Here is a 25,967-nt window from a genome sequence, read left to right as displayed (position 1 = left end):
TCTGGCCAGGGTGAGGTTTCAACTTTAAAGGGGCCCAGTTCCTTTTAAACTCTAATCCTCTCCAGTCCAGATGATAAGAAGGGAATCACTGGAGAGCGAACAAAGATAGGAGCCAGGGCGGGGGGATCTCCTCCCGGGGCCTGGAAACAGGGCGCTGCCCTCCTGTGGGAAAAAGGCGCTGCTGTCTGTGTGAGAGGAAACATCTGGGGCCCCCCACCCAGACAGGAGTGGAGGTGAGGCGGGGAGAGCAGCCTCTTCAGGAGCAACTGGGAGAGGGGCTGCTGGAGGCTCGGGCTCCTTCTGCCAGCCCCCAGCGCCCTCTCGACAGAGGGCACACAGGCAGTGGGCCGACGTCCATGGTCCTGCTGAGATTCACCCTGCGTCTTGGCCGGGTAGACACGGCGTCCCCAGTGGAATAGTGACTGGGGAGTAAGAGCCCCGTACCGGCAACAAAAACTACCCGCAGGGCGAAGGGGAGGAGCGGTGAAGTTCCAGACAGGGGGACCGGCACCAGCCAAGGCCTACAAGACAGGAAGCTGTGAGAATTTTCCAGAAGGGCCGGAAAGTGCCATGGTCGCGGTCCACAGGACCGCACTGTGCGCCGGCAGGAGAGGTGACCAGACGGAGGCTGGGCCTGGGTGAGGGGAGCACGGAGAGCATGAGACCCAGGCGGGAGCTGCCAGTGCAGGGTTCAGTGTGCCCGGGTGTCCTCTTTCCAGGATATGGCCCAGGGACAGGCATGACATAAGTAACAAGGAGCCAGGCATGGAGTGAGAGGTGGGCCCTGGGCCACCGCTCCGGTGCTCAGAGGCCTCGGAACTCATTTCCACCCCGTGGCCGTGGTTCGGGGGCCGTGACCTCCGCCGCGACCTTTCCATTCTCACCTACGGCTGGAAGTGAGGCTCTGGGTCTGGGGGTGTCGTTACGGGCTGAACGGTGTCCCCCAGACTCGTCTGTTGATGTCCTAACCCTCAGGACCTCGGCACGAGACCATGTGGAGACAGGTCTTCAAAGAGCAAGTTAAGTGAGAACGAGGTCCTTAGGGCAGGTCCTCATCCAATGTGACTGGTGTCCTTCTAAGACATTAGGAAACACACGGAGGGGACACCCCGTGCAGATGCCGGAGAAGACGCCCATCCTACGGCCAAGAGCAGAGGCCTCAGAGGAAACCAGCCCCGAGGACACGTTCATCTTGGACCTCTGGCCTCCAGAGCTGTGAGGAAATGCACGTCTGTTGTGTGAGCCCACGGTCTGTGGTACGTGGTTACGGGAGCCCCAGCCAACTAACACAGGCATTGAACCCGGCCTGCGGAAGCTGCCTCTGGGGCTGGGCCCCGAGGTCCCCCTCGTGCCAGCCCGCCGTGAATGCGCTCGCTCACGGCATGGCATCAGGGCCAGAGCGCCTCGCTTCCCCTGTGCTATCAAAACCGAGCCATTGGCTGGGCTGGAATCCTGGCCCTCCCTGCTCTGGTCTTAACTGGTATTTGTGTTTCTAAAATTCAAAACGCGTCACCAGACAGAAGAAGGGGGTCCCTCTAGCTCCTGAACTTTGCCCTGAACTGTGGCTAGAGCAGAGCTCCCGGCTGGAGTGAGGGGGGCAGTGGTCCCTCTAGTATGGACAGGAGGCCCTTCCTCATGACCCAGGGCCTCCAGGTGGGCCCCAGGGGTATCGGGTCAGAGACATCCAAGACGAGAGAGGCCAGAAGTCCTGCCGACCCCCTGCCGGCTTCCTCATTGTGGCTCCAACATGGCTTCTGCCTCTGAGCCCAGTGATCTGGGCTGGACCCAACCTGTTCTTTCGTCTGTAACAGCTGCTCTGAGTTTCAAAGGCAAACCACAAGAGGAGGAGGAAGCAGAGACCCAGGCAGAGGAGCACACCCTGTGGCTCTCCCTGCCCCCCCCCCCCCCCCCCCCCCGCTCTCTCTCTTTCTCTCTCTCTCTCTCTCAGGCTCCAGAGCGCCTGCCTCTCTTTGAGGGACCAAGTCGTTTTCCAGATACTTCCCTGTGTCTTCCAAAGCACAAAGGTGACAACACCCTGCCTCTTCTGTACCTTTTCCAAGTCCTTGACTACGAACACACGGTCCCATTTAATCCTCCCCATAAGCCAAGCAGGGATGGTGATACACCTGATGAGCACCCCAAATCTTGTGCCGCTGATCACAGCAATTCAGCGACGGACTTCAGTCCAGAGCCCTGACCTGCACCCCTGTGCCTGACTTAGCTGGGCTGTGACACTCGCTTGGTTCTCCCCTGGGGCACACCCCAACACCCACAGTGCCCTTCACAGGCCCCGGGGGCACAGGTGAGCTGCCTTTCACTATGGACACTCGAAGCCCAGCCCCAGGTCTGCCCTCCCTTCAAACGCTGTGGCCACACCTGGGCATCCCCATGAGCGCACAGAGCCCTAGAACTGGGCTGCCCCTTCCCTTAGTCTCCAGGGAGGCCTTAGGGAGAAAGTTCATGGCCCTGGGAGGAAGGGTCCCCCTCCAGGGGGGAGGGAGGTCCTCCCCCCTCTACCCCCACAGTCTCTTCTGAAGCCCCACTTGCCTGATCTCTAGTTCAGACGACTGACCAGCCCCCTACAGGACCCTATGCCGAGCTCTCTCTCTCTCTCTCTCTCTCTCTCTCTCTCAGCCACAGCAAACTTTCTGAGATGGAAATCTGATCACATGACTCCATGTCCCCTATTGCCCTGAGAATAAAACGGGCGGTGGCACCAAGAGGTGGCTCTGGAGAGCTCTAACGGTTTCCCCATGGTCTCATCAGCCACGCCAAATAAACACCCAACTGACTACTTTAAAAAGTGTGTGCTACAAATGCACCTCCAGGGCCCCTCAGGCTCCCCCTCCCTCGCGATCAGGACTGAGCTAAGCGGACCGGACCGAGCCTGAAAGAGACTCCTTGCAAATCTGAAATCCTGGGCAGAAATTGCGCCCTCCCTTCTCTCCTGCCTCGTCCCAGACTGAGCCCGGGTATCACCTCCTCTGGGACACCTCTCCTCCTCCCTGCAGGTCACACCCCAATCTGTGTCCCCGGGCACACATCTATGAGAATAAGTGACCACGCTGTTGCAGTCACCTGTTATCCTTCCGACTTCCTTACTAGGCTGCAAGCCCCTTGTGGGCAGGGCCCAAGTTTTATTCCCTTTCGTGTCCAGAATTTCCGGCACAGGACCTGACATGGTGGGCGCTCATTACGTATTTTTACTAAGCAAGCGAGTGAGTGAGTGTCTCTCCTCCCTAATCCAGACCACTCTTGCCCATGACCGTGAGGGGGTTCCTAGGTGCAAGTCCACTGCTCCCCAGAGGCCATTCCAAACCCTAGGGTGTTCTGTCCCCACCCTTGACTGGGAGTGAGGCTCTTGGGGTCCCATGCTGTCTCTGCCCCGCCTCCCCCTCGCTGGCATGTAATTTCCCCTTAACTGCAGCTGTTCCAGCCGGAAGTACCAGATTGTTGCTTCATTTCCCACGGTGCCCACAGCCCCTTCCTGCCCTCCCCTGCTCCTCCCGGCTGGTGGAGGACCCACAGGAGGACCTGGGAGGACAGGGCTCTGCACCGACCCAGGCGCCACGGGTCGCTGTCACCCCACATTCCCTACAATTTGTGCACGCCAGGTACAGAGAGCCTTGAAGAAAGGAAGCAAGGAAGGACGGGGCCGATTTGGCGACATTTACCGAGAACCACAGAAACATTCATATTCTTTGACCTAATAATTCCACTCCTGGGAATTGCTTCCGAAGAAATAATTCAAAAGGACAACAAAAAAGATACATGTACTGTGTATCGCTATGTTATTTACAGTAAGGAGAACGTGAAAGCAAACGCCATGTCCCAAAATAGAAAAAAATGATTAAATAAATTACGGTATATTTATATAACAGAATACCATCCAAACATTTAAAATGAAAAGAGGGCTATGTAGGACAAGGATACCGTCTTGGAAACAAGATTAAGTGAAAAGATACAGACTTGCATATACGCTGATTACAACTTTGTAACAACTAAGCGTGTGGCTAAAAATAATAAAGACACACAAAATTGAAAGTAGTTACGTTACGTGGAATCATCTTTTTCCCCCATTTTTTTTCTTAATGGAAAAGGGAATTACAATTGAGGATCAGAAAGGAGCAAGAAAAAGAAAAATAGTTGTGTTAGGATGATGAATTTTTACAATTTTACCTTTAAATGTGCAATATTAACCTAATAATAAAGTAACATTTTATTTACTTATTTTTAGAGAGAGAGTGCAAGCAGGAGAGAGGGGCAGAGGGAGAGAATCTTAAGCAGGGTCCACGCTCAGTGCAGAGCCCAACATGGGGATCCACCCCATGACCTTGGGATCACGACCTGAGCCGAAATCAAGAGTTAGCCACTCAATGGACTGAGCCACCCAGGCGCCCCTAAAATAACAGTTTAAAGCTAAAGTGAAAACTCCTGAACACAACGTCCTAGGGTTTTCTGGGAGGATTTTTTGTTGGCTGTGGTTTTAGCATTGTTTTACAAATAATACCAAGAACATCCTAATTCAGACCTTCTCAACATGTGGCTGTAGGGTCTATGGATTCTCTGATGTGGGATCTGCAGCCTGATCGCCACAAACAGCACTTAAAAGCCCTCTGCCCACTGAATAAATAATTCTGTCCCCCTCTCCCTCCATTCTCTTCCTCTTGGCTACCACAATCCCAGCCCCTGGGTCACAGCTGAGAGGTGAGGAGGCCCCCATTCCTTGAGCTTGAGAGACAGTTAAGGGAAGGAAAATGGAACCCCCACAAAGGAGAGACCTAGGGAGGCCTCCTGTGCAGGATAAAAACTCCAGGTCCTACATTGGTGGGGTACAGAGAGAAAGCCTGAGATGGAGTATTTTTTTTTTTTTCTGTGTTAGTTTACATGAAGTTGACGGTCAGTTAACTGGGGGGCCCCGGGGGGCTCAGTAGGTGAAGCATCCGACTCTTGGTTTCAGCTCAGGTCATGATCTCACAGTTTGTGAGTCTGAGCCCCACGTGGGGCTGTGTGCTGGCAGCTGTGGAGCCTGCTTGGGATTCTCTGTCCCTCTTTCTGTCCCTCCTCTGCTGCTTGCCTCTCTCTCTCTCTCTCTCTCTTAAAATAAATAAACATTAACAAACAAAATTCCCAACCCTGTGCATGTGAATTAAAGCGCTCTTTCATTGTCCTTATTCGTCTCCTGGTGTTCCTCAAACGTGAGAGTTGCCCATGGCCTTGGCCTTGGCCTTGGCCACTGTCTCCTTGCAGTGGCTTTTACGTCCCCTGCTTCAGAGACTATTTCTGTGCAGGGGACCACTGAACCTTCTGAATGTCCGGTTCCCAACGTCCTGCCGATGCCTCAACCAAAACTCAGCCTCTCCCCTGCCGAACTAGCAACATTCTTCTTGCTGCTCTGGACGGAAAGTGCAGTGGCTCTGATCGCTCTCTCTCTCTCACCACCGCCCCCGAGGCTGCTCCCAACGAAATACCAAATACTGGGGATCCCCCCTTCCATCTGTTCTGCAGCTCCTTTGCCTTTCCAATCTCAAGGCCACCTCTCCTTGTGCTTTAGCCCCTCAGCTGGTACATCACCCTCCAGAGTCTCCCCACCCTCCCCCTGTGCGCTGGGACCAGATGAATAAGCCCTCGGGCGCCCCTTCAACCCTGGGAGCCCCCCTCTCCCCCCACCGAGGACCTTCACTTCCCACTGAAGCCAGCCCACATTACCAGTGTCGTCTTTCCAGCCGGTGCACAGTCTAGTTTCATCCTAGCTTTCCGCCAGCCCCACCTCTGCCCATCCCCGCGTGCACGCACACTTGTGCACATGTGTGCACACACGCACGCCCCCTTAAGAGACCCTCCGCTTCGGTCACTTGAGGTACGACTCATGGCTGCCCACGCACGTCTCTCGTTCCTCCTCGTCACATTAGCTCCTCACCACCGTTTCTTCCCTGTCCCTGCACCACAGCCACCTGCTTAAAAAAACCTTCCTCGCGGGGCGCCTGGGTGGCGCAGTCGGTTAAGTGTCCGACTTCAGCCAGGTCACGATCTCGCGGTCCGTGAGTTCGAGCCCCGCGTCGGGCTCTGGGCTGATGGCTCAGAGCCTGGAGCCTGTTTCCGATTCTGTGTCTCCCTCTCTCTCTGCCCCTCCCCCGTTCATGCTCTGTCTCTCTCTGTCCCAAAAATAAATAAAAAACGTTGAAAAAAAAATTAAAAAAAAAAACAAAAAAAAAACCTTCCTCGCGTTCAGTGCCGGCTCTGAAGTCACCCCTCCCCTGAAGCCTCGTGCACAGCACCAGTCTCTGAGAAAGTCCCCCGGTCCCGTGGTCTTGTCACTTACATAACACCCTGTGCCCTGCACTTATGTGCCGATGCATCCTGTCACCTCCCACCCCCGGTAGGAAGGTGATTGAGATCCTGCCTTTATGTGTGACTCCCTCCGAGGAGCGACCGAGGCAGCACCTACTTAGTAGGCCCACTAAACACACGTGGGATGACGGACCAAGCGGCCTCTCCTGGCCGGGCCCACGTTTTCCCAACGCCAAGCACAGGACTTTACATTCACCCCTGTTTAGTTTCGTTAGGTCGGTTTGGGCCCAACATCCCATCCTATATAAATCATTTTGAACTCGAATACCTCACATAGCGTGTATTAACTATCCTGGCTGGGGGTCATCTGGATTCTCCCCAGTGTTTCATCAAAGGCATTAATAAACATGTTTCGCGAAGCCAGGGCTCAGGACAGAGCCCTGTGGCCCAGCCCTGGAGACACCCCGCCGGAAAACCCTGAGGGGTGAAGTGTGGCCCCCTACACTCTGGGCAAGGTAGTTCGTCCCGCTCCGAATTCATCGTGCCGAAAAATCCTTCCTACCACAAGTAACGCAACTCTTTGAGATTTCAAAATTTCCTGGCTGGCACATGGAAGCTCTCAATTCCTTCAACCCAGCCGGAAGCTCAGGACTGACGTCCGCTGAGAAGGGTTCTGGCTTGAGTGATGAACTTCCAAATACATCCCAGCAGTCTCGGCTCCCCAGCAGGGACCTCCCGAGCAGGTGTGGAAGGCGAGGACAGGTCAGGGGAGACGTAACCCAGGTAAGTGAGAGGGAGGGAGGGGCAGAAAAGCAGTAGGATGGTCAGCCTCTCTCCTTCCCAGGTCCTGCCTCATTTCACTGTCCTACCAGGCGAACCTACCAAACACACGTGCCGTCTCCTGTCCCCGCACCCCTTTCTTTGAAATATAATTACTGAGCCAATGATACTCCCTTCTTCTTCCAGGCCTTGGCTGCCCTGCGAGCCTGCGGCCTGGATTTGCTGTTCCAGCACCGCCCCAAGCACCAGCCTCTCACAGAGGCCCAGGGAGATTCACCAGCGGAGGTCTGCACGCCGTGTGCGCTAACAACCCCTCTACACACACGCTATCAGGGAGTCACGCACTCTCGGGCCGGAGGAGAACTTCAGATGTCCTCTTGTCTATCCTGGGTCCCAGCCAAAGCTGCACCAAAGGCGAGGGAGGCCGTTCTCTTAAAAGTCGACTCATTTATTCAGCAATCACGTCCAACCTACTATGAGACAGGCACTGTTCTAAGCACTTGACACAAATATGAACTCATTGAATCCTCTAACAACCCAATCGTGTAGGTACTCTATTTTTACAGATGGGAAAACCAAGGCACAGAGAGGTCACAAGCTAGTAACTGGTAAAGTCAGGACTCGAACCCAGCTGTGTGGCTCCTGCGTGGGTATTCTTAACCCTTATGCCACGTCGTTGCCTCTCCGGGAGGTGATGTGAAGCCTGCAATCCGATCTTCATTCAAAAGGGTGCGTTGAATACATACTGTGCTGATTGTAGGCTACTAGGGCCAACGATGAGGATTCTTAGAGCTTACCGCTTAGTTGAAGAGATAAGGGAGCGTGCTTTAAAAAGAAAGCATGGTAGGGGCGCCTGGGTGGCTCAGTCAGGCTGAGGGTCCGACTTCAGCTCAGGTCACGATCTCTCAGTCCGTGAGTTCGAGCCCCGCATCGGGCTCTGTGCTAACAAACAGCTCAGAGCCTGGAGCCTGCTTCAGATTCTTTATCTCTCTCTCTCTCTCCCCCTCCCCTGCTCATGCTCTGCCTCTCTCTGTCTCTCAAAAACAAGTAAATGTTAAAAAAAGAAGAAAGAAAGCATGGTAGAATTGGAAAACATTTTCCTTATGACCATTACACAGACCAGGATCTTTTTTTTTTTTTATTAAAAAAAAAATTTTTTTTTCAACCTTTATTTATTTTTGGGACAGAGAGAGACAGAGCATGAACGGGGGAGGGCCAGAGAGAGAGGGAGACACAGAATCGGAAGCAGGCTCCAGGCTCTGAGCCATCAGCCCAGAGCCCGACGCGGGGCTCGAACTCACGGACCGCGAGATCGTGACCTGAGCTGAAGTCGGACGCTTAACCGACTGCGCCACCCAGGCGCCCCGACCAGGATCTTTTTTATGCATCTGCCGGCCTTCAGGGGAAGTCTTAGCTCTGTTCATAGACGCCAATATGCCCTTCTTTGCACTCCCTCTGCCGCCTCCCATTAGGCAAAGAGAACACCGGAACTTTCTTACAGAAGACACGCTCAGGGATGTTACAATTTTTCACAATATCCACATAACGAATATTAATAACCATGCCACCATGACTTTATATCCATGGGATGTTTTAATGTTCCGAGGCAGCTTCATAATTTTTTTTTCCATCACACATGATCTTACTTCCTTCTCAAATGAACCCACTAAGGTAGGTAAAGTGGGCACAAGCTTTACAGACGGAGGTACCAACCAGGACCTTAAAGCTACTTACTGACTGTGGACCCGGAACTCAGGTTTCGTGGTTTACCCGTCCACACAGCATCCCTGTTGGCCTGTCCCAAATGCGGTGCTCAGAAAAGGAAACCCAAGGGGGAACCGAGGGCAGAGGGTGGCCTGTTGCTACCATTGCCTTCAAATTCCACCTCCTGATTCCAGTGATATTTGCAGGCTTTCGCTCACCCCTTCCTTAGACACAGAAGGAAGGGCTCATGGGAAAAATTGTAATTCTGCGTGTCTTGTAACTACATGCGGGGAAAAAAAAGCACAGCTTCCCTATTCCCTATGGGGGAGCGTTTCCGAGCCAGCAAGGGTGGCTGCAAGCAGTGACTCTTGCTGGCACAGTCTGTGGAATTGGCTGCTCCGGGGCTAAGATGTTTGAGAAACTTTTTGATTCTACCTTTTTTTTTTTCTTGTAACCTCTTTATTCTTTTTTTAATGTTTATTTTATTTTTGAGAGAAAGACAGAGTGCAAGAGGGGGAGGGGAATAGAGAAAGGGAGGCAGAATCCGAAGCAGGCTGCAGGCTGATAGCACAGAGCCTGATGGGGGGCTCGAACTCACGAACCGTGAGAACGCCACCTAAGCCAGAGTCTGACGCTTAACTGACTGAGCCACGCGGGCGCCCCTAACTCATTTATTCTTCGAGAAACACTATATAAACAGTTGCACCTAATGGCTCATGTTTTATTTCACTGATACCGTGTTCCTACAGAAACGGGGTATGTGTGTTGGCCCCATGACTTTCCCTCCAAACCCACCTGCCGCTCCGAATCACGCTCCAAAGCACGAAGGGGAATTAAAATCACTGAAAACATTCTTTGTGTTGGCGAAGCAGGTTTCATTTTCATCGGGAAGAACATCTCCAGCCACGAGGTGTGTAAGTCCCCAGGGAATGAGTGTGAGAGGCACAGGTAAGTGTTCTTCCCCAGGCTTCACACCTTTGCCAGCGTGAAAGACTCGGTCTTGCTTCCAGACCCAGTTCACGGATCATCTCGTCTCCTCTGGAAGTCCTGTAAGACCCCAAGGCACACGGACGGTGTTCACGACACATTCCTAACTCTTCTCATTCCCGGCACATGGGGGCACGTGGGAGGATCGCTCTTCCCCACTCCTGGGGTTGAGTGTGGCTGTACGGCCAGAGCCAGGGCCAGTGCCAGTCCTCTAGAACTTTCCTTCCCTCTGCCAGGACAACTGACAATGTTCCATATGGAAGTTGCTCCGTCAGCCTGGATCGCAGAGGGAGGACAAGGACACGGAGCAGAACCCCCAGCCCAACTCTTTTTTTTTTTTTTTTTTAATGTTTATTCATTTTCGAAAGACAGAGAGAGACAGAGCACAAGCAGGGGTGGGCGGACAGAGAGGGGGACACAGAATCGGAAGCAGGCTCCAGGCTCTGAGCTGTCAGCCCAGAGCCCGACGCGGGGCTCGAACTCACGGACCGCGAGATCATGACCTGAGCTGAAGTTGGACGCTCAACCGACTGAGCCACCCAGGCGCCCCTACCCCACCCCAACGCCTAACCGACACGTAGGGTGAGAGAAAGAAACCTTTGCTGTCTTCAGCCGCTAAGACTGTGGCATTGCACTTTACAGACACACACTAGCCTGTCCTGACCATTACCTGTCATCACGTGTGACACCAAACTGCTTACTCACTGCCTTTACAGAGCCAATCAAATTGTTTCGTATCATTTCTTCCATTTCTGCGCCCTCTCCACTTCCAAACTCTACGGATCTTGAGAGCAGGTATTGCGTCTTGTTAATTTCCATTCGGTAGCCACTCAAAACATGTCCCCAACTCAGTGAATAAAGGGATGAATAATGAACAGGTAGCTGATAACAGAATATCAAATGACATCACATAAAATGCAATTTTATCATCTTGTTGGCACAATCCTTTCTGAATGTGGAGTTGATCCTGGATAATCTTAAGTGGCTCCTCCCAGCCAGCTAATACCACACTTATCTCATTGGAAAGAGACCAGACCAGGGGGAGATAATCTTTATAGCTCCATGGCAATGTCCCATGGCACCCTGTGGACCTCGTCTCCCAACTGTGGCTCTGACCAGAAAGAGATGTGGCTGCGATCCACCCCGATGTGGGTCTTGCTACCCGAGAGGCAGGAAATTGGTCACACAACAGATATCAACAAATATTCACTGGTAATTCACTCAAGGGCAGTGACAGAGGCGGTATTGTCCCAATGTGGCTTGCAATGACCAAGGATTCACCCTGCCAATCCCCAAGTCCCCTGCCCCTAGAACGGACAGCAAGTTGCCCGCTGTAGTGAGCTACGCGGCACCCTCCAAGAAGATATGATCACTCCACGGTCTCTGGAACCTGGGAATGTTACCTCGTTTAGTAAAAGGGTATTGATTCTGAGATGGGGAACTTCCCCTGGATTATCAGTGTGGGCCCTAAATCCAATGACACATGTCCTTACGAGAGACACACAGAGGAGAAGGTAACCTGAACGTGAGGCAAAGATTGCAGTGGCCACAAGCCAAGGAAGCCGGCGCCTGCCAGGAGCTGGAAGAGGCGGGGAACAGACTCCCCTGAGCCTCCTTAGGGAATGTGGCCCTGGGACACCAATTGCAGCCATCTGGCCTCCAGAACCCAGAGGATACATCCCTGCTGTTTTAAGCCACCTCGTTTGCAGCCACGTTGTGGCAGTCCCAGCAAACTCTTCTATCTGCCATCTCCACGGGCTCTGGACCCCCACGTGGGCAGCACTCGGGCGCTTTGCTGTCGCCTGGGCGTCGGCAGCTCTCGGGGCCTCCCATTCGTCGCCCCTGAAAACACAGGGGCTTGGAACCTGGTTCTTCTCCCGCATACTTCACTTCAGGGGAGGGGAGGGGATTTGGGCACGACTGGGAAACAGGGGCCAGGGGCTCTCCCAGGAAGACCCCTCGAGGGAGGCTAGAAGAACAAGGAATAGCACTGCACCTGGGGGGGTTGGGCCTCCAAGCACACCCCCCCCCCCAATCTCTGCGCTCCTGGGTTAGAACAATGACAATAAAAGCTGTTCCTGTCCCTGTCTCTCCCAGAGTTAATGGTGCTTGCTGGGTATGACCTAGGAAACTGAGCACCGCTGCCTGCACGTAGACCATACACAGAACTGGGGAGGCAAGAAAGGAATTACGAGCTGATTTCAACACACGGATGTGCAGCGCCCCGTACAAGGGAAGTTCCTGTGCCGAGCACCCAGAGTCCTTCGGCGGAGGTCTGACTTTGCCACTAACTGATTTTTTTTTTTTAATGTTTATTTTATTTTTGAGAGACAGAGAGAGACAGCATGAGCGGGAGAGGGCAGAGAGAGAGAGAGAGAGGGAGACCCAGAATATGAGGCAGGCTCCAGGCTCTGAGCTGTCAGCCCAGAGCCCCACGCGGGGCTTGAACTCACAGACCGCGAGATCATGACCTGAGCCGAAGTCGGTCGATTAACCAACTGAGCCACCCAGGTGCCCCGTCACTAACTGATTTTAAGCATGACCATCGGTCAAGCATTTCTGTTTAGCTTCCTCATGTTTAAAATGGATGGAATAGGGACACCTGGGTGGCTCAGTCGGTTAAGCGTCTGACAAGATCAAGTCACGATCTTGTGGTTTTGTGGGTTCAAGCCCCGCGCTGGGTTCTGCACCGGCAGCGTGAAGCCTGCTTGGGATTCTCTTTCTCTGCCCCTCACTCACTCTCTCTCTTTCTCTCTCTCTCTCTGAAAATAAAGGTTAAAAAATTTAAAAATAAATAAATAAAATGAACAGAATGGGAGAGATTGCTAACAGTCCTTCTTGCTCTCAAAACCCTAAGCCCTAAAATTGAATTTTTATTTAAACTTCCTTTTTTTTTTTTTTTTTTTTTGGCCATAGACGCTTAGGCTAGTTTCACCCAGAGATACAGCTGGAACCTTTTGCAAATCTTTCCGATATGTAGCAAGGTCTCAGAGTAAATCTCTGCCCGACCTTTAAGGCCCCGGGCCTAGCCACCTGGCCTCCACTGTATGCTGGCCCTGAGCTGAAGGAGTGGCCAGGCCGAGGGGCCTGTGGTCTCCCCGTGAGCACACAGGCACTGTGGGGGCGGTCAGAGCCTCTCCAGTGCAGGACAAAGAACAGGGGCCGATGGGGGGGCTGGCTCTTCCAGACTACCGTCACCTTCTAGACATAACTGGATCACACTGACGAAAACAGATGTGGTGGGTCTTTATGAGGACTAAAAAAGGATAAACTTAGGCAAAACCTCTATTTTAGTAGGCACTCCCACACTGACATCGATGTGGTTGCTCAGAACTTCTCCCTGATCCATCAAAACATACCTCAAAAGCAAGACGAGCCAGAGACCCAAAGCCTGGGAATGTATTTTGCGGGGGGAGGGAGGGTGTGTGACGTGGGGCCACCCCCTCATGCTGGCAGAGCTGTCCCTTTAGCTCATGTGCTGGGCGAGGGTCTGCAGGGGAGGCCCCGAGGGCGCCTGAAGCCCTGGGTGGCATATTGTGACACGTAAATTCTTAGTGACCTCTGCTGTGGGTGCTGGGCTTTCGTAATAGCAGCCACAAGCTCAGCTTCCTGTTTCTGTTGTGCTGTGTGGCTGGGTCCGGCCGGGGCGATGCACATGCTCGGCTGCTGCTGGGCCCACCTCGCCTGTCCCTGTGCTGCCCTGGGCCAAAGGTAAATGCCGGTTTTCTAGAACATGCACACGCTGTGCGGCCACAACAGCCACAGTGGGAAGAATGAGAGGGGTTGCAGGTAGAGGTGTGAATGGACAAGGAGGTTTTTTGTGAGCCTGGTTATTCCCAGAAGCCTTTTCTTTTTTCTTTTCTTTTCTTTTCTTTTCTTTTCTTTTCTTTTCTTTTTTCTTTTCCTTTTCTCTTCTCTTTTCCTTTCCTTCTTTCTTTCTTTCTTTCTTTCTTTCTTTCTTTCTTTCTTTCTTTTTCTCTTTTTTTTCTTCAAAGTTTATTCATTTTTGAGAGAGACAGAGCGTGAGCAGGGGAGGGGCAGAGAGAGAGAGGGAGACACAGCATCTGAAGCAGGCTCCGGGCACAGAGCCCGACGCGGGGCTCAAACTCACAAACCGTGAGATCATGACCTGAGCCGAAGTCAGACGCTTCACGGAGTGAGCCACCCAGGTGCCCCGTCCCAGAGGCCTCTTTCTGTCGGGGAAGGAAAGAGGGCCGTGGGGGTGACTTCTGGTGAGCCTGACCAAAGGCATTCCCCTGGGGCCCGCAGCCCGTTTCATATGGATTTCCTCAGCAAGAGTGTGTAGGTGCAGGCCTGGGGCACAGCACGCTCGTCACTGGGTTGAAAGCCCCATGGCTGAGCACCCCCAGGGCCGCCAGGAGGCTGCACCTTTGTGGGGGGATCCCCGGCAGAGGAAGCAAGTTTTCTCTGGCTCCCATTAGAGAGGCTGCCTTTGAACTCCTACACACCTGAGACCTTACCAAGACACTATCTTGAATTTTTTTTTTATGTTATGTCATGTGTGTACATCTTGTCTCCCCAAATAGAAGAGAGCTCCTTTAAGGCGGGAACTGTAAGTTACATTTCTCTGTAACCCCATCCTGTCCCCCAACTGCAAATACCTTTATCTCGCTTTATCCTCCAGGAACGAACGGCAGGTGGTTCCCCAGGCACACCATGCTGTTTCGAGCACCAAACACTTGGCTCTTGTCACTTCCTCTCACTGGAACACTTGTCCCAATTTTGTGCACCAAGACTCCTACTCATGTCTCAAGACTCAACTTAGAAACGGTCTGTCACAGGAAGTCCCCCTGAATTCAGGCCAGGTGCGTTGCCTCTCCTGGGTGCTTGGGAGCTCAAACCTCAGTTCTGCACTGTTGGGTGCTCGCCCTGCCCCCAGACCTGAATTCTGCAAGGCTGGGCGGGGTGAGGCGTTTATCTTTGTGCCCCCAGTGCCTGGCCTGATTAAAGAGCGAGGGTGTGGTATCCTGTGAATTGGTAGGGATCGATTACAGAACATCCAGTCTGGGAAAGAGCTGTGATTGCTACCCGAGGCCAGGAGGGTGGTCCTGATATGGCACAAGCAGGTTCCAAACAAAAGGCTGGGGACGTCTGGCGATGCAGACACTTAGTTTCTTGGCTGGAGAGAATGTCGGACTCCGGTGTTTGGAATTTCTCAGTGCTTCCAGCCTGGGGGCCCCAACACTATCCATTAAGGATGGGCTCTGATGGCATCTCAGAAAGGTCTCCTACACGTCCTACACATCCACATCACCTTCCCAGGGAGCCACTGGAGCTGTGATTGCAGTGGCTGGAGGCCCTTCTCCCAGAAAAGGATGTGACCCATCCAAATGAGCCTTTACAGGGGAGCCTCACAGGCTCAGCCGTCATTGTCCACAATCCCCTGGAAGACAGGTATCCAGGAGGCCCCCAAAGGAAGAAGATGGGGCGTTCACTGCCCAAACGACCAGGGTACAAGGGCAGTGTCCTCGCCGGTCTGACTCAGGTAGATCCATTCAGGAGGTGAGCTCCTGGAGAGCCTCAAGGCAGTAAGGCTGATGGCGGCCACCAAGCCCTAGCACTGTGTCCGCAGTATCGTTTGTCCCCTTTTGCACACAGAGATAAAAATGTCCGTATGACACCCCGAAGGCCGAACATGAAGTGGTATCGCTTTTGTGCTGAAACTGACGATCGCACTTCTCAAGGCTTAGGCTGCAGTCCTCCCCAGACGAGAGAAGCATTGCTGTTGGCTTTCCAAAGGTCCAACAGCAACCTCAGTGTCTCGGCTTCCTCCCTTACGATGGGGGGGGGGGGGGGGGCGCGGGGAGAGGGGTGAAGGGGCGCGGAGGGGGGACAGCGAGAGATGGTTTCATTCCACCCACAGCCTTGAGATGTTTCAATTGTAGTGAGTGGAGTAGGGCTGGTCAAGCTGGCTGCAAACCTACAACTACTAGAGGAAGGCAGGGCTGCCTTCAGACTTCTCTGGAACCAAAATGCTTTCCCCTGTGGCCCTGATAAGATTACCGGGCTGCTGAGCCGCCAGCGTTCAGATTTCCCACGGAACCGCTCGCCTTGCCCAGAGGAGGCTCCCTGCGGATCAGGCTCTGAAACCTGACTCCCTCCCAGGAATGCACACTCACCCCTCCTGTGATCGGGCCTGGGCCCTTCCAGTTCGACTGCCCCAAGTTCCCGCTGTTACTGCAGCCCCTTGAATGAAAGGTGTCAGCTAAGTGGAAGCCAGTGTAACTTTGTGGGCCCACAGAGCACCTGGGAGCCAGAGAGGAATGTGGGGCTATGGGGGCATGCCCACAAGTCCTCCGAGCTAAACGCCAGCTTCCAGAGGCCATGCGGTCCCTGATTATGACCATAAACTCCAGCCAGCAGCCAACATATGGCTCAGTGAGAGGGGGAGTCCAAAACCAGCAAAGGCTGTTGGTGAAATTGTGGTTAAAAAAAATATATATGGAATGAAATAAAAAAAAAAATCAGTGAAAAAGCAGGTTACAAACGGAATACGTTAAATATACAGGCACACACACACGTACACACACACTCTGTACCTCCCTCTTTCTCTTGTCATCGTGCTGCTGATAGTCTGCAAGGATAAAAGATATGACAGCCCCACGGGTGACATTTCAAACACAAGCTCCAGTATGCAATAAATGCTCAGTAAATACGGAATAAATGGACGAATAACCAAGAGTATCTGGGAAGGACGTGGAGTTGCCTCAGAGAAAAGGGCTCATTAACTGTCTCCATCTAAATTAGAAGTCCATTGTTTGTTCAGTGGCAATAAAGTTTAATTGTCCCAGACTAAATCTTTCATTTGTTCAACAAAATAGACATATGGCCGTGGGAGATAAGTTTAATTTTCCCGTGTCTACTATTAGTTGAACACGTGAAGCATTTAGTCTGTAAAAATTAAACTTTTTGCAAGCACTCTCAGGCTATTTGATAGGGCCTGCAACTTATATTTAAACAACTAAGGATATTAATTTAACGTAGATGTCCTAACTCTCCAGCTCTTTCTTTACTATATAATTCTCTCTTCTGGGCTCCTATCCATAGTGATGTCACCTATGATCTCTTCTAAAAATGAATCGCATTTGCATCTTGGGAGGCCTGTATTTCTCATGGAGTGCTGGGCATCTCAAAACCAATATACCTGAACCTTGCTTTAAAAAAAAAAATCCCATTGGGGCGCCTGGGTGGCTCAGGCAGTTAGGCGTCCGACTTCGGTTCAGGTCATGATCTCGCGGTTTGTGAGTTTGAGCCCGGCACCAGGCTCCACGCTGACAGCTCAGAGCCTGGAGCCTGCTTCCGATTCTGTGTCTCCCTCTCTCTCTCTCTGCCTCTCCCCTGCTCATAGTCTGTCTCTGTCTCTCAAAAATAAAAAAATGTAAAAAAAAAAATAAATAAATTAAAACAAATAAGATTAAATTACAAAATCCGATCTCTCTCCCATCATCAATCATTTATTTATTTCCTCGTTCAAAAACCATTTACGGTCTGTTGGGCCTTCCAGGGAGAGGGCCAGGTGGGCAGGCAGTTCCAAGCCGGCCTAGGACTCTAATGCAGCTTGAACAAAGTGCTCTGAGAGCTCGGTCGACGACCCTGGGGGCACCTGGGAAGGCTTCCCAAGGCGGAGACACTGGAGCCGTGGACAGAGAGGTCAAGGAGTTCCCTGTTGCTGTTAATTCATTTCCCAAGCAAACTTCTCTTGAGAAATGAGATGATTATACTTCTAGGCACTGTGCTAACTGAGCTCACACACAGACGTCAATTCTCATTTCTCCTTCAACACGGGGTCTTCACTCCTGCTTCGTTTCCATCCTTTTTGTCTCTCGAAGTCAGACTCTGGACGTGGACCCTCAGAGAAGCTTCTCAGCCTACTTCCTCTGCTCACTCAATGAACTGGCATTTCTGCCACCTCATCCCTGCAACCTCCGGGCCGCCATCTTGCTAAATGCCCGGCAGTTTCCTACTGTCCATGGAGCAGAACCCGGGGCCATCCACTACCTGGCCTTTGAGGCCTGCAGCTGGCCTCTGTCTGAATTAGAAAAAGGCACCCCTTTGGGGGCACAGCGAGACAAGGAGACTTTGTGTGAAGAGAAAGTAACCCCTTCCTCCAGATGGCTTGGATTCCAGCTCCCACTCACCCACTTGGCCAGCATCCACTATACTTGGAGGCCCTGTGGTTTTTATCTTATTACTTTCATTTTTTTTTTTTTTCTCTCTCACTGCTTCCCTACCTTCCTCTCCAGCCAACTGGCCTACTTTCCTGAACAAAGCTGGCATGTTCTCCCTGTACCCATTCCTTATGCCTTCTCCTCCTCACCACCCACCCTGCTTTCAAGGCTTCTGTCAAGTCTCACCTCGAAATATCGGAATACTGTAGCACTTAACGATCTGCAGTAGTCATTCATTTGGCATTCACCCATCTGAAAATTGCGTCCACGACGGGGTCTAGTAAGTCCCATCTCCCCTACCGGACTGTGTGTGAGCTTTTAAAACCCATCTTTATCTTGTTTATTCCAGAGGGCTTAATGAGGGCTGAAGTAATGATTGAGACTGTCAATAATGGGAACAGTGACTTAAAAAAAGAAAACGTTCGCCAAAGACTTCTAATAGGCAAGTGGGTTCTAGAGAATGAATGTTGAGTCAGCCCTGTTGGTCTGACTTGAATTCCTAATGCAGCTAATATAACTCAGTTTCTCCCCAAGTATAGTGGTGCCTTCAAGCTCAAAAGGGAGTCTCATCTCTCAAAAGAGGGTTTTACTCTGCGAGTTGGCAGGAGTTGCCAAACCCCACTCCTGCATACCATGACCCCCCACAAAAAGTTTACTTCCTGGTTCAGAACTGTCACTTCCCCAGCCTCTCGGTTTCCTCTTTACTTCCTTTTCCAGGGCCCGCAGTCCAAGTTCTTTTTTTCAGTCGTTTTGACAAAGAAACTTCAAAAGCAGGGCACACTGACAGACTTCCTGGCTAGCTGAGCAATTCCTCTCATCCCCCCTCACCCCCCACACCCCCCATCTTGGTGAGATTCGCCCATCAGTAACTACACTACGCATCTCTGGAGCCGGGAGGGGGGGGCACAGAGAGGGGGGCTCCCCCCACCAACACCGGCCCCAAGGCACACAGGAAGTTGCTCAGGTGAGAATTTCAGGGTCTCCCCGCCCCCCCCCGCCCCTCCCCGCACACCATTCCTTCCTCAGCTGAGGGAGAAGAGTGTCTCTGTGGAAGGAGTCCCTCTATCTCTTCCCAGAACAAAGTTCACACACGCATTTGGCCCTCAAGCGGCAACATGCTTTTAAGCCTAAAGCGTGCTTTGCTCTTATCCCCAGTCCATTTCTGCGAGAAATGAGCCAGGTCCTACATCATATTGAACCTCTAGCCTAGGGCCTGAGGCCCCCTGTACTCTCCCAGAGGAGGGAACCCACTTTTTAACATTTTTAATGTCTATTTATTTTTGAGAGAGAGAGAGAGAGAGAGAGACAGAGCACGAGTGGGTGAGGGGCAGAGAGAGAGAGGGAGACACAGAATTACAGCCACAGCGGGCTCCAGGCTCTGAGCTGTCTGCACAGAGCTTGACACGGGGCTCAAACTCAGGAACCGTGAAATCACGACCTGAGTGGAAGTTGACTGAGCCACCCAGGTGCCCCTGAGGGAACCCACTTCTCAAGCAACTTCTCTAGGAGCTTTCATTCACCCTGCCTGACCACCCAGGCGCCCCGGGGGTGGGGGGAGGGGGGGGCATCTCCCTCCTCGGCCCTGATCTGCCCTGATCTGCCCTGAGGCCGTATCGGGGAAAAGAATCCCGAGGCCGACTGTGAACACCACCTGCTGAGCTTTGCCGAGTTCCCTGCCACCCTTCCGCAGCCCAGATCTGCCTGAGTTTCCCTGACTTGCAAATGCTTCTACGGAGGGTCCATCCCACACTCTGCAGGCTCCCTGAAGACGATCCCTGTTCCCTGAAGACAACCGGTCGAGCTGCATGCCTGAATGCGGGATGCCTGCTCCATACAGACCCACAGCCCTGCAGAGAAGTCACAGAGGCAGGCCCAGCAGAGAGTCTAGCTTAGGACAGCCACCCAGGGCTCCTGCACAGAGCCTGGAGCTGGGAAGAGAGAAAACTGTCTGTGAGTTGATTGTCGCTGCCAGCCTCAGGAGGAACAGTTTTCGTTTTGAACATGGGTGGGAGTGGCACCCCTGGCAGGCGCACTTCCAGCGGTGAATGTGGGTGGGAATCACCTTAGAAGCCACATAACATTTGCACCTTCTCCTTTCGTCGTTTTCGAAAGCCCTGTCCTGCTAAGATTGGCTGAGGGCTGAAGGTCAGGTCTCCGTTTCAAGGGGGAAATCTACGGACGCCTCCAAATGTGGCCAAGGGAGGGACCGGGGAATCCAGCGGACATTCCTGCACAGGAAAGCGGCGCCTGGACCCCACTGAGGCCGGAACAGCGCCAGGAAAGACCCACGCACAGAAGGGAGCCGCGGAGAGCCTCCCCCGGGGTGCGCCCCCCCCCCACGCGGCCGGCACACCTCAGACGGCGGGGACACGCAGGGGACTCGCGCGTGTATCAGAAACGGTGCCATTTCACTGCCCACGACGGGAGCTTCCCGGAAAGTTCTGAAAGGACATGCGACAGACTGGGGCTTGACAAGCAAGAGGACTCTCTGTAAGAGACCAGTCTGCAGTGGAAAAGGGAAGCCCACAGGCGGGCACAGAAGTGCCTCGCGTCGCCTGTTCTGTTTCCCTTTTCGGTACCCGTCCGCTCTGCAGATTCGGGGGCTTCGGCTTCCGTGCGAGTGTTCGCCCACGCGGTCGCCCGTTTACGCAGTCGGCTGCACCGCGCTCTTGGATTCTGAAGCCGGGAGGTCCACACCCCACACCTGGAGCCCCCGGACGGGACCCTCGACCTCCCCCACCCCACCCCCCACTCCGCGCGCTCCCTCTCGGGTCCCCCCGCCGCCCCGGGGGGGGGTGTCTCCCGGGGAGCACGGGGCGCTCCGGGGCGCGTCCACCCTCCCCTGGGGGGCGGCCGCAGCCCCGCGCCCCCAGCCCTGCGCCCGGGGCTTTACCTCCATGGCCTCCAGGTGCCGGCTCCGCGGCGGCCGCGCTCGCTGTCCGCTCGGCTCCCCGCGCCCGCCGGGCCGGGGCTGCGGCGCGCAGGGCAAGGGGGCGGCGGCGCGCCGGCTGCCTCGCTCGGGACTGCGGGCGGCCCGGCCCTGCGCGAGAGCACGAGGGAGGGGGGAGGCCGGGGGTGGGGGGAGGGGGGAAGGGGTGGGGAGCGGGGGAGGGAGGCCGGCGATCAGGGTTTAAATTTAGACGCAAATCTAAACAGATACTGTCCCCTCCCAGGGCAGGACTCGGGCGAGGGAGCCGCGACTCCATTAATCTGCCCAAACATGGGGATGGGACAACCGCCTGGCCCCTCTTCCTCGCGAAGTTTCCGCCGGACCCCGGTCTCTGCCCGGGTCCCAGCCCTTTTCAGGGCTCCTTTCACATGCCTTTTTCTGGCTCTAAAAGTTAAAGTTGTTCTTCTATTCCTTTCCTCTCCCCTCTTTTCTGTTTCTTTTACGTGCATCCTTGTTGCTTTCGTCCTTTCTTTTTTTTTTTTTTTTTTTGAAATTATTGCATTCATGTCATACCTGGGTTTCCTGGCGTTCTGGCGTGGGAGCGAGAGGACTGTGGAGGCGTCTGTGCTCTCTCATGGCCCCAGACGGGAGCTGTGGCAACGCTCAGTGTGGCACCGACAGGACCACCTTTCCTATTTTCATCGCCTTTCTTTTCCACGTGCACGGTCACATTTTCAGGAAACCGCTATCAGTCTATCCGTCTCTCATCTGTGTTTAGGGCGGGGTGGGGGGGGAGGGGGAGGGTTGGGGAGGAAGGACAAGAAATCCAAGCAAAGATTTTCAGGTTCCCTGTGGCGTGAAATCTTTTTCTTTTCCCCTGATTAGACTGATGCATTGGATTCTGTGGGAATTTCAGCTCCCGCAAGCTGCTTGCTAAAGGGCCTTTTCCCGTTCCTGTTAAATAGAGTAAAGGCCAAGATCCTGAACATCCGATTCCCAGAAGACCCAGCATAGCAGCCCTCCCCCAGCGCTGTCCCAGCCCTCTGAGCAGCCAAGAGGCTGGAAGATGAGGAGGCCACACCGGAGGGATGTGGGACCTGGAATCTGCTACCAGCTTGTATACTGGCCACCGGCCCCAGGTGCCCCTTCTGGATCCCTCCTCCCAGGACAGAGAGAAGAGGGGACGTGGGTGCAGCGATTATGGGGGGGGGGGGGGGATTGGCTGGCAGGGAGGGAGGCCTCCTGTCCTGCCCCCATGCCCAAGGCCTCACCCAGGGCACCCGGGACAGGGAGGGCCCTCTTCAGAGGCAGAGGGCCCTGGGAAGGGAAATATACGGAGCATCCCATAAAGGAAACAAGTTGAGAGTTTGCTCACACTAGGGAGAGCTGCCTTGACTCTGCTGTTCATCCCAACACCACCCCGGGGGCTTTCAGGCCCTTCGATTGCTGCTTTGGGTACCAGTCTTAGAAACATGACTTTCTTCCTATCATAGAACCTTCTAAAGCCTGACTTTCAGGAACAGATTGAGGGTTGTATTCTAGCTCTGCTACTTTCTTGCTGAGTTTCCTTGGGCAGGTCACTTGACCTCTCTGATCCCCGGTTTCCTCAATCTGTACAGTTTAGTAGTCACTCTGAGAAGAGCAGCTATTTTTACAATGTTTCACTTTGTGTACACGCTCCAATCGGTAGGGACCAGATCTTTCTTTTATTTAGAGCAGGGCATTCTGGGGCCCAAGGAAAGGGTCCCCTCCCCATTTCAGCCACGCAGCTACAGATGTGAGGACTCTAAGGCAGGACTGGCAGCAGGAAAGGAAATTTCCTGGTACCTTCCAATGCATACTTGTGGCTGTGATTGTTTTCCTTCCTTTTTAAAAAAAAAAATTTTTTTTTTAAATGTTTATTTATTTTTTCAGACGATGTGAGAGACAGAGCATGAGCAGGGGAGGGGCAGAAAGAGAAGGAAACCCAGAATCTGAAGCAGGCTCCAGGCTCTGAGCTGTCAGCCCAGAGCCCGATGCGGGGCTCGAACTCATGAACCGTGAGATCATGACCTGATCTGAAATCGGACGCCTAACGACTGAGCCGCTCTCAGCGCCCCTTCCTTTCTTCCTTTTAAAGGAGCATGGCTGAGCTGGTGACAGGAACATAGTTTCTTACCATGTCTTCTAACCCTGACTCATGGCGCCTCTTTCTGCCTCCATCTTGTCACCCTTCCTTTCGGCTCAGAAAGGGAGCCGAGGGGACTGCCCCAGCGCAGGTTTCTGGCTTCAAAACAGAAGGACGGAAGTGCCTACCCAAAGGAAACCGTTAGGCCCAGATAGCATCTCAGTCACCCAAGGTAACTCGCAGCTGCACCCCACGCCCTGCCCCAGGCCTTCCCTTGCCCAGTGAGAACCCATAGCCCACAGTGCGAACAAACTCGGCCTCTGCCATGCTCCGGGGTCTCAAGATCTGCAGAGTAGAAAGCTGCTGCAGCTTTGGGCCCTAGGCAGAGACCTTCACTGGAGGCAGGAATGGAAAATGGGGAGAGAGGGGTCGGGGGGGGGGGGGGAGCGACAGCTCTGAGCTCAGTTTCAGCAGCCATGAGTAGGGGTGGGGGGTGTGTCCCCCTTCTGCCCCTCCTGCCCCGCCAGAAGATCCCCAGAAGCCAGAGTCGCGATAGCCCGCTGGTAAACCCTCTGTTTTTGCTGGGTCACCTGGGATTGTGACTTGCTGCCCTATGGGCTGGGAGAAGCTGACAGCCTAAGGGGAAGGGAAAGTGGCTCGGAGGGGGTGGTTCCCCTCCCTCTCTGGGGGGCTGGCTGTCTCATCAGGACCCACTTCCTTTACTTTCTCCCACGCCCCCTTCACACAGCCTTGCAGTCTGAACCAGCCAAGCAGTAAATAAAGGCCAGGGCAGGATGAAGAACAGGGGAGCAGTAGAGACACAGCCAGGGCAGGGATCCCATAGTGGAGCCCATATCACCACGGGCAGCCGGACGCATATGGCAGGCCCTCAACAGATACTTGGTGAGTGAGTGGACAAACGAATAAGTGGAGCAAATTAGTAGAATCTTTGTCTTTAAATCAAAGACAAAGCCTTTTCCATAGATAGGTCTCCAAGGGGCGAAAAGAGGCACGGGGAGAAAAGATCATTGAAGGCCATGAGAAGTTAGGCAGTAACTTAATTTTTGAACAGAATTGTCAAGAGCTCATTCAGTCAGCTCTTAGTGAGCGGCCACAGCGTACTGCGGATGGTCTATTTTTAAAATGAAGAGCAGGAAGGGGCACCTGGCTGGCTGGGTTGGAAGAGCATACGACTCTTGACCTCGGGGTCATGAGTTCGAGCCCCACATGGGGTGTAGAGATTGCTTAAGTAACTAAAGCTTTAAAAAAAATTAAGAGCAAGGAACCCAACAAATATTCTCGCATGACTGCAAATAATTAACTTTAAAAAAATAGATCTTTCAGCCCTCAGTTCAGGGAATGTGGCAAAAACAAAACAACTCATTCTGCCTCAGGTGACTATCCTTGAGGAACGGAGTTGAAAACGTTGAAAGGAAAGCATAAAGACTTAGGGTTTTTATGTGTTTATGGCGTGGCCATGGAGGGTTTCCCAGCGGAAGACGGTAGCCGTATTTCATGTGCGGAAGGTCAATTGAGGAGGAAGGCAGCAGGGTAGCAATGGAGCCATAGGGAAGACGTTGAAGTGTGTGGAGAACCGTCAGCAGGGATCGGAGACCTCATGAGGAAGGCTTTTGATTGGCCCTTTCGGGGTCAGGAGGTTGGCGACACAGGGAAGTCGAGCAAATAAGTTGATATATCGAAGCCAGTGGGAGAGAAGTTTCTCACTGATGGTGAAGGGAGGTACGAATATGCAAGGGGTGGCGTGGGGGGACTAGAATGAGCTAGACTGGACTAGAATGAACTCTGGTGCTGGATTGGAATGGGAGGTAATGGTGTGAAGTCATGGCTTTCAGCCTGTAGATAGCTGTAAATAGCAATGCATATACACACATGCATCTATTTCTTAGTTTGAGCCACTGAGAGAGCGTAGGAGCAGTGACACCCCAGTAGCAATCAGTGCACCCACAGCCCAGGTCTTGGTTTCTAAATACCATTCTCCACTAAAGGAACACAGGCTCCTTGGAGAAAATGGGTGATGACAGGGCTGGGGCACATAAAGAACAAGATGAGCCTGGAACTTGTTGTTTTGACAGAAAATATGGAAGTTCTCAATGAATGACAGAGAGACACTAAAAGGACACCGAAGCCCGCTTACAGGAGTATCGGCTTAGGTCACGATCTCATGGTCGTGAGTTCAAGCCCCACGCCGGGTTCTGTGCTGAGCATACAGCCTGCTTGGGATTCTCTCTTTCCCCGTCCCCCCGCTCTTTCTCTTTCTCCAAATAAACTTAAAAAAAAAAAGAAAAGAAGTCCATAGGTCTAAACTGATATAAAGAAACAAGTGGGAGAAGAGAAGGTTCTTACCGCACAATACCAATGGAGAAACGTAAAACAAAGTTTAGAAGAAAACTGCCATGTGACAATCATCGTAGCTATAATTTCAGGTGAGAAACATTATGGGGTGTTAAATCCGGTGGGGAAAAACGAGATGAGGAATGGGATTTTACGTGATTTAAAAAGATCGCCCCTACAAGTTACTCATTAATTACAAAGGGGAGAGGGGCGCCTGGGTGGCGCAGTCGGTTAAGCGTCCGACTTCCGCTCAGGTCACGATCTCGCGGTCCGTGAGTTCGAGCCCCGCGTCGGGCTCTGGGCTGGTGGCTCGGCGCCTGGAGCCTGCTTCCGATTCTGTGTCTCCCTCTCTCTCTCTGCCCCTCCCCCGTTCATGCGCTGTCTCTCTCTGTCCCAAAAATAAATAAAACAAAAAAACGTTAAAAAAAAATAAAAAAAAATTACAAAGGGGAGAAGGCACCTTTACAGGGAACAACTGTAACAGACACCATATTAACCAAGTGATCAAAGGAAACATGACCAACAGTGGGGCAAACTGATATCACATGCTACCTGATGGGATACAATAGGAACATACCATCACTTCTGTGATATTCTTGCCCAAAGTGCATAACCCGAATCTAATCACGAGGAAACGTTGCAGAAGCTACATAGGAAGACATTCCTC

General features: G+C 53.0%; 1 protein-coding gene and 1 long non-coding RNA gene across 5 annotated transcripts in view; one reads left to right on the top strand and one right to left on the bottom strand.

Annotated features, from left to right (window-relative positions):
* RCSD1 (RCSD domain containing 1) overlaps nucleotides 1-21,953 on the bottom strand; it is a 73,966-nt gene extending 52,013 nt beyond the window's left edge. Inside the window, exon 1 of one of the 4 annotated variants that reach the window (XM_047841367.1) lies at nucleotides 21,415-21,953. In XM_047841367.1, coding sequence (XP_047697323.1) covers nucleotides 21,415-21,477 — 63 coding nt within the window. In that variant the 5' untranslated portion in view covers nucleotides 21,478-21,953. Of the gene's footprint in view, nucleotides 1-20,844; nucleotides 21,082-21,414 lie in introns of those variants that run through there. The other 3 variants (XM_047841366.1, XM_047841370.1, XM_047841368.1) reach the window with 3 other exon arrangements.
* Nucleotides 21,954-22,111: 158 nt separating this feature from the next.
* LOC125155764 (uncharacterized) lies at nucleotides 22,112-25,494 on the top strand. The gene is made up of 3 exons (XR_007148336.1): nucleotides 22,112-23,180; nucleotides 23,697-23,851; nucleotides 25,042-25,494. It is a non-coding gene; the product is annotated as an uncharacterized LOC125155764 (long non-coding RNA).
* The last annotated feature ends 473 nt before the right edge of the window (nucleotides 25,495-25,967 follow it).

This window comes from Prionailurus viverrinus, chromosome F1, assembly GCF_022837055.1.
Source record: "Prionailurus viverrinus isolate Anna chromosome F1, UM_Priviv_1.0, whole genome shotgun sequence".
Lineage (NCBI taxonomy): Eukaryota > Metazoa > Chordata > Mammalia > Carnivora > Felidae > Prionailurus > Prionailurus viverrinus.
This window is presented reverse-complemented; position numbering and strand designations above follow the sequence as displayed.